Genomic DNA, 18,284 nt, shown 5'->3' with positions numbered 1-18,284 from the left:
CAAGAAGTTAACCGAAATTCAAGGTATGGACGGGTTGGAATCCTTAGAGGAGTTGTGTATCGACGGGTGCATTTCTATGGAAAGATTACCATGCCTGTCAAACTTAAAAGAATTTTAAGACTCTATTTGCTGATGGCTGTGAGAAATTAACTGAGATTCAAGGGATGGACGAGTTGAAGTCCTTAAAGTCGTTGAATATCCAGGGGTGCATTTCTATTGAAAGACTACCATGTCTGTCAAACTTAAAGAACTTGAGGATTCTACATGCTGACGGCTGCAAGAAGTTAATCGAGATTCAAGGTATGGACGAGTTGGAGTCCTTAGGGGAGTTGTATATCAACGGGTGCATTTCTATTGAAAGATTACCATGTCTGTCAAACTTAAAGAACTTGAGGGTTCTACATGCCAACGGCTGCAAGAAGTTAACCGAGATTCAAGGTGTGGATGAGTTGGAGTTCTTAGGGCAGTTGTACATAAGTGGGTGTATATCCTTGAAATTACCAGACAGGTCAAGCTTCAAGTCTGAAATTTTATTTATCTACACGGAAGCAGAACAGGATGTGGACGGTTGGAGTCCTTGGAGGTATTTCTCTTTCTCTCTCTCTCTCTCTCTCTCTGTGTTTGAACCTTTGTTTCTCTGCATCTCTACCCCTCTCTCTTACTCTCGTTACACATGGACATCAACATAGATGTGATTTTTAATTTCATGACGGGCAAGATGGTACACTTTCACGTGCTCCTGTATAAGGGCAAAGGAGCCACACGACCAGGTAGCTTTTTTTTTCCATTACTTTTTTCTTCTTTTGTTCATTAACATTGTTAAATCATTCATTCTTTTTTTTTTTAAAACCTCTGTAGTGATGATTCAGATTTTAGTTTCTAATTTATACTTGAAGATGATTATCAGCTAATCTTCTCAGCAAGAAAGGGTTGAAAGACGAATGTAACTTCCTTCCTCTGTTGTGATTATTCAGATTAGTGTTAATACTGGAACACCCTTGGGCATTAGCTAACATTCTGTTTTGGTTTCCAGGGAGGAAGCTTATTCCACTGCAATGAAGGGTGTATCAGGATCCCTTGCATGAGTTAGAAGTCTAGCTATGGCGTTGCTGCGCTTCTGTTACATGCTCTCGTTGTCACCATCAGCCAGTTCAGTTGGTTCAACTAAATTGTATCGACCCCAATTCTCGAGGATGTATGGCCATGATCTCTTGGAACTTCCCTATTAAGTTTGGACTGATTATGTACATTTTGTTTCTCTACCTAAAACAATCATCCATGTTGGCCAGTTTTTTATTTTCTACTTGAATCAACTTGACTAGGCTATATTTTTTCCATAAGAAGTACAATGTCCAAAATTTTCAATTAATGTTGATCTTGGAGTTGTAGCAACTCTACTAAGCGCAAGTTGAAGTTGGAATATGACGCAGATCAATGTTGGGCTTGTCACTGATCAATTAGGAAAGATTAAAAAAGAAAAAGAAAAAACCATGACTCACATAATGATCTGTGGGTTACACACTGACATTCTTGATTACTGAGCTTTTGAAGAATGAGTGTCTCCTCAATTCAATCTCTGGTTCTCAAAAAAGTATAGAGTTCATATAATGAAATGATTCAGTTGATTTACATACGTTAGACTTGTTGAAGGAGAAAAAAAAGAGGGGGGCGGGGGGAATTTACAAGACAAGCAAGTGTAGTATATAAATCCCCAATAGTAAAGTCAAAACTTCCCTCTCCCTTGATGATGAGGTGGGACCATAGACAGCAGCCATTTTGGATCTTGGGTTACCAATTCTGCAATTTCGATTATCTTCTTCAGTAGCTCCGGCCGGCTTGTTGGCGCCCACAAGCTTGTCAACTTGTTGCCCATCTTTAAGGATGAAAAAGGTCGGCGTGGCTCGGATATCCCATGAAGATCGAGCTGAATTCATCCTGTATCATAGCATACTACACAATATTTCCATAGTTCATCACAAAGAACTTGCTGACATAGTCTAAAAGACGATGCAAACCAAGTCTCCTCTGGCTGACTTGGAAGAGGAAATTAAGGTTCTTTTGAATTTGCAAAGACAATCCCATTGCATTTATTAAATATCTCCAAATGTACCCAACACAACACACACACATGATATAATCATAAAGAGAGGAAAGCCAAATAGGAAGAAGTATAGTAGGTGTCACTTAATCAGTTAACTCATCAACATCCACCACAATAACAAACATGAGCGAAATGGGTATTTCTCAGCTGAGAGCTAGGTCAGCACTGTAGAATGGTGCAATCATTCTGCAAGCAAGGACCACAACATGATGCACTAAAATTCATTATGAGCGTTGTGTTAGAAAGAGTAATCAGAATCAGCTTTCTTGGGTTAACGGCTTGGACTTAAATGGCTTTAGGTTGAAAAATAAGGGGTGTATGTGGAATTTTTAAGGGATGCGTGTGGAATTGTAAGAAATCCAGGGTGTTTGAGAAATATTGGGTACATTTTAGGGGTAGGTGTATTTAACCTTTAATTCTTAAGGTTTTTCTCTTTCTCTACTTAATGCACTAGTTTTCTAATCCGTCTTTTTACTCTCTCTCACACGTTTTTTAATACTCTCTCTCTCTCTCTCACAAAATCGATCCGAAAACAACTCAATACGATTTTGTTTTCGAAACCGAGTACCTACAATATTAGTTTTGAAACTAAGGTAATGTTCTCGATACGTTATGATTTTGGATCATGCATTAAGCATCTCAATTGAATCCTAGCAAATTCCTGAAATCAAACCAACTGATTGGCACCCTTATTTTGAATGCATGCTGCCGAGAGAAAGTGATTACTTTATTGCAGATTGAAAGAGCTAGATGTATACCGGCCTAAAACAACCATAAAAGAAGTGGTGAGAAAGCACATTTACAGCTTTGGTTTGAAATCTTGTATGATTTTCAATAAAATTGATGGGAAAATCAGATCCATGTGGCTGATCCCATTTGGCCAGTATAAGCCTATTATATAAGGCTGAGTTGAGTTGACTTGAGTTAAGAGGCAAGTTGCTGGAAGCTTCATGCCAATTTTACTTTTTAGTTTAGTCTTCTTTTCCTTTCTCTACGGTGAAGTTCTGGTTTTAAAATTTCAATTTGTTAGAAACCTCACCATATGGGGATTAAAATAACCGGAAAAAAAATAGAAAAACCTTTTGTTTTTTGGGAATTGGGAGCTTTGTTTATATATTTTTTTAGAGGGGAGGGGATTGAATTGGGGAACCTCCTGGAGAGTATGGGCATGAAGCGCATCACGGTTCACCAATTGCGCTAGGCAGAATCTTTTTCTTTTAAACTAACCTCAGTGCGTTGATGAAGACGCATTTCAAGTTATTTCATTTCTCTTCGAAACTTGAGAAAACATCGATTAAATAGAAAAAAGGGAAGTAGTTTTTTGTACGGGAGTGTGGCCTACGCCAGCACTCCCATGTGTCTATCTCTCTCCTCCTTAAAATAAGGGGGCAGATGTGTCTTTTCACATGGGGAGGAGAGAGATAGACTCATGGGAGTGCTGGCGTAGGCCACACTCCCAGACAGAGAAATTTTTCCCTAAAAAAAATTAAACCTTCTCTATTATTTTTAAGGCTTTTCTCTTTCTCTACTTAATGCACTTATTAGGGGTGTCAATGAGCCGGGCTAGGCCGAGCTTGCACTACACCCAAGCTCAACCCTAGGAGTCTTAACCTAAACCCAAGCCCAGTCCGGCCCTGCAAGGGTCAAGCATATCCTTAACCTAGCCTGACCTTGGTAGGGTTTTCCCAAGCCCGACCCTATTGGCTGGAACCTGTGACCTATTGGTCACAATAGAGGAATGTTGATAGTTGCACCAAGGCTCACTCTTTGTATAATTTTTAAATATATAGTATATAATACAGGGTCGGGCTGGCCTTGCCAGGGTCGAGGCCTCAACCTAGACCCTGCCAAGGCCAATAAAACACTAAACCCAACCCGACCCTATATTAAACACAAGCCCACCCCCGGCCCTGTTTGGGCTAGCCGGGTGTTTTTTTGACACCCCTAGCACTTGTTTTCTAATTCCTCTCTTTACTTTTTCTTACACTTTTTTTTTTTTAATAATCTCTCTCCCTAGAAACCAAGTCGATACAATTTTGGTTTCGAAACCGTATCGGTACAGTATTGGTTTCGAAACCAATGTAATGTTCTCGATACAGTATGATTTTGGTTCATCCATTATGCATCTCGAATCGAATCATACCAAATTCCCAAAATCAAACCAATCAATTGCCACCCTTGTTTTGAATGCGTAGTGCAAAGAGAAAGTTATTTAATTTATTGTATATTGAAAGAACTAGAGTTATATAGGCCTAAAATAACTATAAAAGAAGTGAGAAAATACATTGTACAACTTTGGTTTGAAATATTGTATGATTTTTAATAGAATTAATTGAAGAAACAGATCCATGTGGTTGATCCCATTTGGTTGGGATAACGCAGAGTTGAATTGACTTGATTTAAGAAGCAAAATTGCTGAAAGCTTCATGCCAATTTCACTTTTTAGTTTAGTATTCTTTTCCATTCTCTGCGGTGTAGTTCTGGTTTTAAAATTTTAATTTGTTAGAAACCTCACCATTTGCAGAATAAAATAATCGAAAAAAAAAGACCTTTTTCTTCTAAACTAAACTCAGCCCGTTGACTTAGGTTAAGAAGCAAGTTGCTGGAAGTTTCATGCCAATTTCATGTCTTTTCTTTTCCTTTCTTTACGGTGAAAGTTCTGATTTTAAAATTTCAATTTGTTGAAACCTCAACATTTGCAGATTAAAATAATCGGAAAAAATTGAAAGAACCTTTTCTTTTAAACGAGCCTCATCACACGTTGACGAAGATGCGTTTCAAGCTATTTCATTTCTGTTCTTCCGAGCCGATTACTGAGAAAACAACTGATCAAATCGAAGGGAGAAAAATGTATACTCAAGAGTGCGATTCATCCTCTTCTGATTCTGGGCGGGATTACGAGGTGTTCTTGAGCTTCAGAGGTGAGACCCGCACCAACTTTACCGATCATCTCTACAACGCCCTCTTCGAAGCTGGAATCCACACGTTCAGAGACAACGAAGAACTCCGAATTGGAGAAAAGATCGATCAGGCGCTTCTCTCTGTGATCCAACAGTCCAAAATCGTTATACCCATCTTCTCAAAAACTATGCTTCCAGCAAATGGTGCCTCCTTGAACTTGCCGAGTGCGTGGAAAGAAAAATAAAAGTGATGCCCGTTTTCTACAATGTAGACCCGAGTGAGGTCCGAAACCAGACTGATAACTATGAGAAAGCTTTTAAAAACCACGAGAAGAAATTCGACCAGGAGAATATAAAGGGGTGGAAGCAGGCACTGACAGAAGTTGGTCAAAAGAAAGGATGGAATCCGAAGGAAATTGCTGATGGGTAAGTCCAACAATACTTCTCTCTTATTTTAATATTATAGCCCAATGTTCTATTATTCCCGGGGGTGGGCACTAGGGTTTCAAGAATCGGCCAATTCACTGAACATCCGAATCCCGATTCTTGAAACCATGCCCAGTGCCCACCCCCAGTTCAGAATAGCTTGTCACCGATCCTGATCGAAAGTCAAGGTTCGTAATCTCGGATCGGATTGATCGATTTGGGTCGGATCAGATTGGTATCGGTCGAGATCGATCCTAATACTGATCCAAATAATCGGATTAAAAAAATTGGATTTAAAAAAAAAAAGGGCAAAAGTGTCATATTCGCCTGAGCTTAGGCAATTTCGATCCGATCCGATCCGATCCAGCTGATACTGAGATTATGAACCTTCATCCTAATTCTTACAAATCCTAATCTTTACGGCCTGAATCAGTAGTTTTTTAGTCATTTTCATCGTATTTCTATTTGGATCGGACAGATTCCACTTCAGTAGGAACGCTTTCTAACTGTGCTTTGTTGTTGATGTTGGAAAGATGTCCGATTTCAACAAGTCGCCTTACCCAACATGGCCTCTCCTTCAATAATAGCATCGAACTTGGAAATCTCCAATTTCGCCAGAATTGGAGTGCCTCAAGGATCTCTAATTACAACTCTAAATCCGCACAAGCTTTTATCTGCTGTTCAAGAGGCATCGCAATTCAGGACCCGGCTCTCCTCCAGTCGTGGCGGAAGCTGGAGCGTCCAGCCGTCGAAAATCACCCCAAAAATAGGGGGGGGTTGGTCATTTCATAAGTGGGGCCCAGGTGGAACCCACATGCAAAATGACCAACCCACCCCTGCTTTTGTTGTCGTTTAGCGGGGCTGGACCCTCTAGCTCTCGCCGCGACCAGAGGAAATCCTATTCCTGCAATTCATCATCATAAAAGGGGAAACAGAGGAAGACCATTGGGGAGGGGTAGAAGCCTGGCTCGTTGGAACATCAAAGGGAGAAGGTTGCAAAGTCAAAAAAATACTCCTGATGAGCTTGATAAGCAGCTTGAATCACCTCGCCTAGATCTAGGGATGTAAATGGATTGGATTCGGCTCGGATAGTGCTATATCCGCATCCGCATTTGCATCCGCATTCGATTAGCTTTCAGGACGGATTCTGATAATGCTAAACGGATACGGACACGGATATAGAACGGATATTTTAACCGTTTACATGTAAATATAGCTTCTTGGATAACTATAGCCTATCCATATATCTGCATCTAGATTTCGCCTATTCATTTACACCCCTACCTGGATCCGATTTTCGTTTTCCAATAGTTAGTTCATTCCTCGCTTTCCACAGATGCCAGGCAAGAAAGGTACACAAACCTTGCATCTCCTGGCTGCTTTGCTTTCCTTGATTTTGGAAAATTTTCCATTGAGTAACCCAATCTGCAACAGAGAAAGAAGGGTCTGAGGGGACTCTGAAGCCAACTGAGCTGCCAAACCAAACTGCCTTGGCAAACTCACAGTGCAATAGGACATGATCTGTATTTTTCCAGGGCACCACATCGACTGCACAGGGGCTCAATCGGAATTCCTCTCTGCTGAAGGCCTTCCCCAGTAGCCAGAGCATTGGCAAACGCTCGCCACAAGAAAGTTTTAATTTTTGGGAAGGTACTGCACTTCCAAATAGATCTCCATACATTCTATGGAGTAGGGGAAGGTACTGCCTTCCCCATCTCTCAACCTTGATTGATTTCTCTGAACTTCCCCTCTGCTAAAGATTATATTGCATATAATATGATGATTTAACAGAGAAATTACCATCCTTCGCTACCCCCCACATCTGCTTGTCTTCTCGAGGGAATAGAGAGAGCTTTATTTTAGAAATAGCCTCCTTCTCTGCCTCCCCATCTATTGATAAGCTCGACATTCCATTGCTGCGACTCTTGTATAATAATATCTGAGACCATATTAAGGGGGCAGTCTTTAGAGGGTTGAGGTTGAATCCTGAAATGGGGTAGGGAAGGAACCCACTGATCATTCCAGATGCTCACTCTATCTCCCACTCCAATCTTCCATATCAATCCTTATCTGAGAATCTCCCTTCCTTCCAAAATGCTTCTCCAACCCCAAAAGAGGTTATTTCCTGTTGTAGCTTGCATGAAATCAACGATGGGAAATATATAGACTTGATAAAAAGGGCCCATGGAGAGTCTGGCTTGTGAAACAGTCTCCAGACTACCTTCGAAAGGAGAGCTTTGTTATGAATTGCTGGATCACGAAGACCTATTCCACCTCTATCGTTAGATTTGCACAGATTTGACCATTATAACCAGTGTATTTTCCTTGAACCTTCCTTGCTGCCCCCAAAAAATTTGCTGCTTCCTTACTAGTCCGATCATGGGAGAATTTGGGAATTTTGAAGTGAGACGAGGCAAAGTTTGACATCAGGAAAATTATTGACTTGAGGAGAACTTCTCTACCTGCTTGGGTGAGGAATTTTTGAGTCCAGCCATGAAGTTTATTGCTCACCTTGTCACTGGTATCATGGAACAAATCAGTTTTACTCACTCCAAACTCCGTAGGGAGACTCAAATACTTTTGTGGTCCATCTCCATATGAGATTTTCCAGATTTGAGAGAACCACCTCTTTATTCTAGGAGGCGTATTAACACCAAATCACATACTTGATTTCTTCACATTTATAGCTTGCCCACTAGCCCTGCAAAAACACTCAACACATTCTTTCAAATTGAAGATTTCTTGAAGTTAACCTCAGAGAAGATCAAGCAGTTGTCAACGAATGATAAATGGGTCAATGGAGGAGTTAGGTTTCTGATTTTCATGCCTTTGATCTGACCACTCTGACATGGCTTGATTCAACATACCACTTAACCCTTGAGACCATAAAGAAAAGAGAGCTGGAGACAAGGGGTCTCCCTGCCTGATGCCCCTCGATGGTTTCACAGCACATCCCTCAGCCCCATTCACCAAAATGCAGTAGTTGATTGTGGTGATGCATTCCATGATCATTGAAACGAACTTTGCACAAAAGCCCATTTGAGATAGAAGGCGTTGTATATAATGCCATTCCAATCTGTTATAAGCCCTCTTCATGTCCAGTTTGATTGCAACAAACCTTCTCTTCCCCTTCTTTTTCTTCTTTGTGTAATGGAAAGCTTCATCTGCAATATATATATCGTCCGAAATCGACCTGCCAGGAATAAAAGCTGACTGTGATGGAGGGGTTAAATCGGGAAGATATTGTTGAAGCCTAGATGCATGGATCTTAGTCACGATCTTTATAGCCACCCCACAAAGGCTAATCGGCCTATAATCTTCGACCACCTCTGGGTTCCCTTTCTTGGGGATGACAAAAACCAGAGTATAATTTACAAAGGGAGGTAGATGACCTGTTTGAAAGAAAAAGGTAACAAAACCATAGATATCCATATGCATTAGTTCCCAAAATCGCTGAAAAAACACAGGGGGAAAGCCATCTGCACTTGGAGATTTGTATGGTCCCATTGAGAACAGGGCTGTCCTGACTTCCTCGTCAATGATGGTTTAGCACAGAGACCTCTATTGTCCTCAGCATTGATAGATGGGTGAATGCACTGCATTACTGTCTCCATTGCTTGGTCATCACAGCCTTCCGACTGATACAAATCCTGGTAATACTTGTGAATCCCCTCATAAATAGCTGTTTCAGATGTTGTCCAAATCCCAGATTGGAGTTTGAGTTTGATGATCCGATTCTAATGCCTCCAAAGGATTGTGTTAGAATGAAAAAAAGAGGAATTTTTGTCACCTCCTTTAAGCCAGTCTACCCTCAACTTTTGACACCAAAACTCCTCCTCACAAGCTAAGGCTTCTCCGAGATCTTTAGAAATAATGTTTTCCTTCGCTTGAGATGCAGCCGAGGTCGGAAGGCCTTGAAGAGAGAGTAATTCAGCTTTCAAATTCTGGATTCTTTGGTGAATATGGCCAAAACTAGTCTTGTTCCTCCACTCCAGCAACACATCCTTGCAAAGGGACAGCTTATGAGGGAGGATAGGGGAGGGTTCTCCACTGTGAGAGGCTTTCCAGGCACTTGAAACTACTGCTTTACACTTGGAATGCGTGAGCCACATTGACTCAAATCTGAAACGGCGAGGGCCTTTACTAATTTGAGCATCTGTGTCAACCACTAGTGGAGAGTGATCAGAACCAATGGCCACTTTAACATGACGAGTAGTCACAGTGAAATGCATCCGCCAAGGCATGTTTGAGAAAGCCCTGTCCAGCCTAATTTTAATATTTGCCAATCCCAACCTCTTATTACTCCAAGTGAATACGGGGCCATGGGCTTCCAAATCAATAAAACCACAATTTTCCACCATATTCCGAAACTGAAATACACCCTTGCTCCCCTTACAGTTTCCTCCGTCCTTCTCATACCACGAAAGGTATGAATTAAAGTCTCCTAGGCAGAGCCACATCTCATCTCTACAATGACACGGGTTGTTTAGAGCTTCCCAAACTCTTCCTTGCTGACTTCTAATTGGGTCTCTGTATACACAGGTAAGAAAAAAAGAAGGATGAGATCCAAATTTTACCTGGCAGTTAATAATTCTGTTAGAAGAGGATAGGATCCTCATTTGAAGGTGCTATTTCCAGAAAATAACTAATCCCCCTGACTTTCCCCTTGGAGGAACAGAATGATAAGATCCTATACTTAAACGCCTTTCCAGCTTCTCCAACTTCTTGTTATCACACTTTGTTTCCATAGTGAAAGTGATATCCGGCCTATCAGATTTGGAAAGATTCATGAGAGCTTGAACTGTTAGGGGTCTTCCCAATCCCCTACAGTTCCAACTGAGAATTTTTATCTCTGCCTGTGGAGCTGTTCCTCCCCAGCTTCCACGGGTCCAACATTAAAAAATTCACACTTGTTTGACCATGTTCCATTGCTGTAGCTTCTGCATTTTGAGAAATGATCCTCTGTCCTTTTACGTTTACCCTGCTTTGAACTGGATCCTTTGAAGATTTATGTTTTGTCGTCTTCGAGGTGTTTCTTCTTTTCGCCTCAGTGGTTCTTCCCTACTGCTCCCCATTCCCTCTGGTTGGAAACTAACAGTTTGGGTTTCAAGGTTGGAGTTCATAGGGGACACAGTCATACTCAAGTAGGGGTTGGATTGAGTTGGTAAATGGTTTTGGTGAGGTGAAGATTCACTGCTATAGTTCTCGTTTGTGGGCTGGGTCTGGTTTAGACTATTTTGGATAACGGTTTTAGGTTTAGTTGTGGTGAGTTCTGCTTGGACTAGAGAAATGGATTGGAGTTGAGTTAAGTTATTATGGTCTGGGCTATATGATTGGCTATTGGGGAGGTAAAGGGGTAAATCACTATTTTGTCCCTTGGCGAAAGACATAGAGGCCAGGTGATGCAGATTCGTCACCGAAATGGGCTTATTTCTTTAGAAATAAGTCTAGGGTTGGGTTATATGTATGTTGGGCCTTTGATCCCATGGGTTTTCTATGTAATAGGCCACTTTTATGGGCCTAAAAGAGGGGTACATAGGTTGCATACGGGATTAGCCCAATATTTAGTCTATTTTTATGTTTTTAATTGAACCGGTTTAAATTGGTTGCATCCAATTGGTTCAATTGGTCTAATTTAAGTGAAGTGATCCTATTGGCTAAGAGGTTCTTATATCCTATTGGCTAGTAGGGAATCTTCTTTATTTTAAGTAGTTTAAGTTGTTTTTAAGTCATTAGGACTCTATTTTGAGTCTATTTTAGTTTCCTAGTCAGTTTAAGTTACCTAATAGGTTAGGAATTGGGTTAGGGCTTTCCTTTTTAGTGTAAAAGTCTATTTTTGAGTCTTTTATATAAAGTTGTAAGGGGGCAAAGCCTTGAACACGAATTTGATTAATGAAAAGCTTTGTGTTTGCTGCCATAGCTGCTGCCCTGCTCTATTGAGTGTTGCTCTGTTGAGTGTGCATCCTTGTGGTTCTATCAAGGTGGAAAGGGACTGGTGGAATCCGGTTAACTCCTTACGCCGTGACGGCTGGGAGGATCTTTCTTCGAAGGTGGCTTCATCCTTCAACCATTCAAACTGCTATTAGAGGATTCGAGAGTGAGTTTGAATTTATTATTTTCTGTTTATCCTTTCTTCCCTTCCCCAATCAATTCCTTTTCTCTTCTGTCCTATTTTCATAAACCCTAGAAGACTCTAAACTCTGATTCAGATCTGCTCCTCCATTGGAATTTGATCAGATTTGGACCATAACTTCCCCTCATCACCATCTCCACTCGACCCTAGCTGCTGCCCATTCTGTCCATCCAAACCCTAAGATCCCTCTTCTCCATTGACCCTAAAAACCCTAATTTGCTGCTGGGACACATTCAGCCATCAGAAACCTTCCATATTGCAACCGAATCTTCCCCCTAGCCCCTCTAACAGTCGACCTTAACCCCTGCCCCTAAATCCTACTTTAAACCATAATTTTAGTTGTTTACCTTATTTACAAAACCCGAAACCTAACCCTAATTTCTGCAGGAAATTAAAACTTATTCAAATCCAGATATTTTTATACCATAATGACCCTCTAAACCTGCAGATTAAAACCCTATAAACCCCATTCCCAAATTCCCATCCTAAACCCTAATTTTGCCCTAAAACAGCCCCTAATCAGCCTTAAACAGCAGGCTTACCCTAAGCTTGGTTCTACTTGGTTCCTAGTGGGATTAATTCCTATTCTAGGACTACATTACCAGGTGAGGCAAAAGGTTAAGGAGCAATTTGTTAATATCACTTGGACCTTGGGGAGATGGGTAATTTAGCTGGGGGAACAAATGGCTCAGAAGGTTGGTTAAATGCTGGTGCTGTAGGTGAGAGATGGTATTACGGACTGGCTGATTGGATAGGTGGGGTACGGAACCGTTATGCGCATGATTGGACTGGCTTGGTACTGTTGCTGATTCTCTCATGACAAAGGGAATATTTGGTTGAGGGGAAGGGTAATGGGCAGCTTTGGGGAGTGATGAGTGTAGGGCATGAGAGAAATTTGTGAACACACGTTGGCCGTGGCAGAGGTACAACTTTATTGTCAGAGTTGTTACCTGTGCTTTGATGATCCCCTTCTCTGGCGACGGCAGAGGTCCTCCGTTCTTGTCTCGTTATCCTTCCTCCTTGGTTTGGCTCAAACTCATTCTGAAGAATTGGCCACCACCCTCCTCGAAGCTTGCTCCTATAGACGAATATCTGGCATCGTAGCTCGCATGAATGGTCCAAATTGGTGTGGGGGTTCTCCTCTTCCAAGAGCTTCGTTACGGGGCTCAGTTGCTCCAAATCGAGATGGCGACGGGCTTTCCTCATGCCCTAACATACCACATCGATAACAAAAATAGGGGAAGCTTTTCGTACCTAACTGTAAGTTCCACTTTGATCCTGGATCATCGATGAAAAACCACTAAACGTTTGAGGGGTTTACTGATATCCAGGAGAATATGGCATTTGAGAAACTGGACTCGAGCTCCAAACTGGGTGCGTTTGATTATCATAACCTTCTAAAGGGTTCCAACAATGTTTGCAACTTGGCCAGCAAACTCCATGGATAACAGATCAAGAGGGATACCATGAAACTATACCCAGAAAGCACAAAAGCGGAAGCTCCATCTTCCATCGTCACGCCACTTTTCTAAAATCTAAAGGTTTCCAGTAACCAACCACAGTCCTTCCTCTAATACATTATCCAAATCCGTAGGGTGTTGGAAGCGGAACATGAATCGATTCTCTCTAGGGGGGAAATTTCCACCGGCATCTGCTTATTCCAGGCCTATTGCAGAGCTTCATAGACTTCCTGCTTCCGAAATGGTTTCCCTGTTTGTATAAACCCCACCAGAGTATTTTCCCAAGCAAGAGCTGCGTTATCCTCTATTGCTTCGTCAACATCGTAGGCTTCCTCATTGGAAAACCCATCAGGGGGTCCCGGTATTGGCGGAGCTCATTCGACTGGAGTAGGGCTTAGGGATAATCTTCGACTGCTGGAGGCCATTGCTACTACTCAGAAAGGAAAACAGTAATGGAAAGCGACAATCACTCAGAGGAAAAAACTTTCACGGCAGTCTCTTGAAGGAAGAAAATTTCACGGCACTCCCTCATCAGTACGATCATCTTGCATTGTATATAAAGTGATAGCCTAGCGTGTCCCTTCCATTGATTGCTAGGCTGTACCCTGTCTTCTTTGAACTTTGATGGCATGCATGGTTATATATGTGTGGAATTGTATGAATGCTGGCTTGTGACCCTTTATTTATAATAAGAGGGAGAACATTCTAGAATGGATACAATGACCATAATACCTCTATAGCAGAATTACCCTTGTGCCCATAATATTACAACAATATGAGTAACCAACTACCTTCAACTCTGTTTTCTTTCATTTTTTTTTGGTTAAATATTTTCTTTCATCTGCAATCAATAGAATTTTGAAAGGTCACTTGTGATTCTAAAGTTTTAATGATACGAAAAAAAAGAGTTGGTATTGGTGGAGTTTATTGTTTATGTTTTTAGATGCCACATAAGCTCCATACAACAGATGTGATGCTTGTCCCTTTAGGTTTGGATTCCAGTTCCATGTGCCCTGTCCCACTTTTACCAATTGTTCCGAAGCAAACTATACTAGTTCTTCGCGACTTTCATTTTTTTTCTGTTTAAGAATTGCTCTCTAACAAGCAACTAAGGAAATATATATCATTAGTCAACTCATTTATTTTCTTCCTTGTTTGAATTATGCAGGTATGAAGGGAAGGTAATAAGATTAATTGTTAATGAAGTTTGGAGTGAATTAAAAAAGAACTCCTTGACTGTTTTAGATGACATGGTTGGAATGGATTCTCACGTAGAAAAAATGATGAAGTTGATAAACAATGAATCTAAATGGATTGTGGGTATCCATGGCTTAGGTGGCATTGGTAAGACAACAATTGCCAAGTGTGTGTACAATATAGTCTATCATGACTATGAAAGATGTAGCTTTATAGCAGATGTTCGAGAAACTCGCAAAACAAGGGGAGTTGTCCATTTGCAAAGTCAACTTGTGGAGGATCCAAACATTACTAGCATTAGTGAAGGAATTGATATGATTAAGCAAGAATTGTCTGATACAAAAGTTCTTCTTGTTCTTGATGATGTGGATGGAGATACTAATTTAAATGAAATAATTGGGAAGGGTGATTGGTTTGGTTTTGGTAGTAAGATTATTATTACAACCAGGGACAAGCATATCTTCGATGTTCTTGGAGGAGTAGAACTTTACGAGCCCAATGAAATGGATCTAGATCAATCACTTCAACTTTTCAGCAAACATGCCTTCAAAATGGACCAACCTCCAGAAAAGTATTTGAAGCTCTCAATAGATGTGGTAAACACTACTGGAGGACTTCCTTTGGCTCTTCAGGTTATAGGTTCATATTTATGTTGCATGGGAAAATCAGCATGGACTGATGCAGTGAATAAGTTGGCCAACACTCCACATAAAACAGTGCAAGAAAGGTTGAGAATAAGCTATGATGGATTAGATCATGAGGAGCAAAAGATATTTCTTGATATTGCTTGTTTTTTTATTGGAATGGATAAGAAAATTGCATATTACATATGGGATGGCTGTAAGTTTTTCCCTGAATTAGGAATTGAAATTCTTCGCCAAAAGTCACTGATTAAGATTGGTGAAAAAAATAAGTTAAGGATGCATGATCAGCTAAGAGATCTCGGAAGGGAAATTGTTCGTAAGGAAAAACCTGAGGAGAATGGGGAATGTAGTAGGTTGTGGCTGCGTGAGGATGTATTGGAAGTATTGAGTTCTCAAAAGGTTGGTTCTCAATAAGCGAATAGAACATTTAAATTTGTGTTTCTTTTTTTGGTGAGAATTAAAATTTGTGTTTCCAGTCATTAATGATGCTTTGAACAATAAGCTAGCTATATATTTTCAGCTAAAGAAAGCAGTCATTAAAATGTAAGGTTTGACAAACCAAATGGTAGACATGGGTGGTTCCTTGTTAAAAAGGATCCAGCACCCACCTCACCATTCAAGTTTTAGGCTTTCAGCCCAATACAAGAGTGTAGTGGGGATCAAAACATGATTGAAGTAGTACACAAATTACGAAAAATGCCAAAATGTGTTATGATTCTGGCATTTCTGTAATCTCGTACAAAATGGGATGCACTTTTTCAACTTTTATCATTTCCTTTTCGGGTTATAATTTGAACACTAATGTAGCTGGACCGAACTTTGTGAATGTTGCTAAATTTGGTTTTGCATGATAATCTTCTGTACTTATTTAAGGTTCTTTATTTGCAGGGAACAAAGAAAGTTGAAGGACTCTGTAGTACTGCCCTTGGTAGGGAAGTCATTGAAGGATTCGGTGCAATGACTGGACTAAGGTTACTTCAGGTCGATTATGTCGAGGTTTCTGGAAACTTTGAGCATTCTTTTCCAGAACTGAGATGGCTTAGTTGGAAAAGATGCCCCGCTACACAATTTACACCAATCAATCTAAGGAAATTGTGTGTTCTGGATCTGTCAGATAGTGACATCACAGAAAACTGGATCGGTTGGAACTATATCAAGGTCTATAGCTAAGAAATCTCCCTTTTTTTATTTCTTGCGATCATAGTCATAGTCATAGAATACTTTTAAACATCATTTAATATCTTCTAATAAGTTGCTGTTCTTTTATGCAGGAGGCAGAAACTCTTAAAGTTCTGAACTTGAGTGGTTGTTCTAAACTATCCCGAACTCCAGACTTGTCAGCAAATATACAATTGGAGGAATTGCATCTTGCTGAATGTACAAATTTGGCTAGAATTGACGCATCCATTGGTCATCTTAAGAGGTTAGTCACATTGAACACGAGGGGCTGCGACCGTCTAATGCATTTCCCAACCAGCATTTTTGAGTTGAGTTCTCTAAGAGCACTTGACCTTCAATATTCAATAATCGACCAGTTGCCAGAAACATTGGGCTGCATGGAAGCCTTAATGAGGCTACACGTTGACTTTTCTGTAATTCGATTACCTAGTTCAATACGTCATCTGAGAAACCTCGAAATTTTAAGTACTGGTCATTATCCTTGGGCACCTGAATGGCCTGGTTATAAAATGACAAGAGAGTCTGATATGGACTTGTCGTCGGAGTCGGAGATGGATCATCTCCCGGAGGAGCTTCCTCCAAGTTTGAAATATTTGGATGCATCGAGATGCAAAATGAAATCACTCGCACCAAGTCTTCTGTCAAATCTGATAAATTTAGAGGTATTGTACCTTTATGACTGTCCAAATCTCCTGGAGATACCAACTACAGTCAATGCTCTTATAAGTCTGAAGTCACTCGGTTTGGAAAGCTGCCCTCTCCTCCCACGCATCCCACATCTTCCTTCAGGTTTGGAATGCCTGGAGGTTCGTGCTTGTAAAAATCTGGGAGAAATATCAGGATTCTCAAACATGAGAAAATTAGAGAGAATAGATCTTCGTCATTGCCTCAAGCTAGCAAAAATTGAAAGCCTTGAGGGATTAGATTCCCTGCAGCTGCTACAGATATGGAGCTGTGAGTCATTGATAAAATTGCCAAAACTTCAGGGCTTGAAAAAATTGTGCAACTTAGAGCTCTCTGACGTTGGCTTCTCTGAGATTGAAGGGCTTGAGGGATTGGAAAAGTTGAGTGTTCAGTATTGCAAATTATTAAGAATAATTCCAAATTTATCAGGTTCGAAGAATCTTGTGTCAATTAAAATTCAGTTCTGCGATGAGTTATCTGAGATTGAAGGCGGCCTTGAGGGATTGGACTCCCTGGAGGAACTGTCTATATTAAATTGCCCATCATTGAGAAAGATACAACTTCCCAAAAAATTGTGTGAATTAGACATCAGTTGGTGTGACAAGTTATCTGAGATTAAGGGTCTTGAGGATTTGGAATCTTTGACAGAATTTTCCCTCTGGTGCTGCAAATCACTCATAAAATTACCAGACTTATCAAACTTGAAGTCGTTAAAGGTTTTAAGTTTTGATGACCCGCCACTACTAGAGATTAACTGCTTTGAGGGATTGGAATCCTTGGAAAAGTTGTGGATTTCTGGATCCAAATCATTAAAAGTATTACCGGATGTCTCGCCCTTGAAGAACCTGAAAAGTCTATCTCTCTGTCAGTGTGAGAAGTTAACCGAGATCTCAAGTGTTGGCAGATTGGAGTCCTTGGAAGTATTGAACGTGGAAGGCTGCAAATCAATAGAAGTATTACCAAATTTCTCCAACTTAATGAAACTACAGAGACTAGTAATCGAGGGTTGTGAGAAAGTAAATGAAATTCAGGGAATTGATAGGTTGGAAATTCTAGAGTCCTTGAGTATCAGTGGGTGCATTTCTATTGAAAGATTACCATGTCTGTCAAACTTTAAGAAGCTGAAGAGGCTAACAGCTTACAACTGCAAGAAGTTAACCGAAATTCAAGGTTTGGACGAGTTGGAGTCCTTAAAGGAGTTGTGTATTGACAGGTGCATTTCTATTGAAAGATTACCATGTCTGTCTAACTTAAAGAACTTGAAGACTCTACGTGCTGTCGGCTGCGAGAAGTTAACCGAGATTCAAGGTGTGGAGGAGTTGGAGGTGTTCTTATTGGAATTGTACGTAAGAGGGTGTATATCCTTGAAATTACCAGATAGGTCAAGCTTTAAGTCTGAAAATGTATTAATTATTGAGGAGTGAGGGTGACAGTCTACTTGTGATCGTTAAAATTCAGTGTGCAAGCCAATCTATTACAGGTACTTCTCTGTGTGTGTGTGTGTGTGTGTGTGTGTGTGTTTGAACCATTGTTTCTCTACACCTCTATCCTTCTCTCTTA

General features: G+C 40.6%; 1 protein-coding gene across 1 annotated transcript in view; it reads left to right on the top strand.

Annotated features, from left to right (window-relative positions):
- Window positions 1–18,284, top strand: part of LOC122649499 (disease resistance protein L6-like) — a 42,280-nt gene that overhangs the window by 13,887 nt on the left and 10,109 nt on the right. The window contains exons 9-11 of the mRNA XM_043842682.1: window positions 232–469; window positions 2,333–2,338; window positions 17,791–18,066. Coding sequence (XP_043698617.1) covers window positions 232–469; window positions 2,333–2,338; window positions 17,791–18,066 — 520 coding nt within the window. The remainder of the gene's footprint in view (window positions 1–231; window positions 470–2,332; window positions 2,339–17,790; window positions 18,067–18,284) is intronic.

Source organism: Telopea speciosissima, chromosome 2 (assembly GCF_018873765.1).
Source record: "Telopea speciosissima isolate NSW1024214 ecotype Mountain lineage chromosome 2, Tspe_v1, whole genome shotgun sequence".
NCBI classification, from domain to species: domain Eukaryota; kingdom Viridiplantae; phylum Streptophyta; class Magnoliopsida; order Proteales; family Proteaceae; genus Telopea; species Telopea speciosissima.
This window is presented reverse-complemented; position numbering and strand designations above follow the sequence as displayed.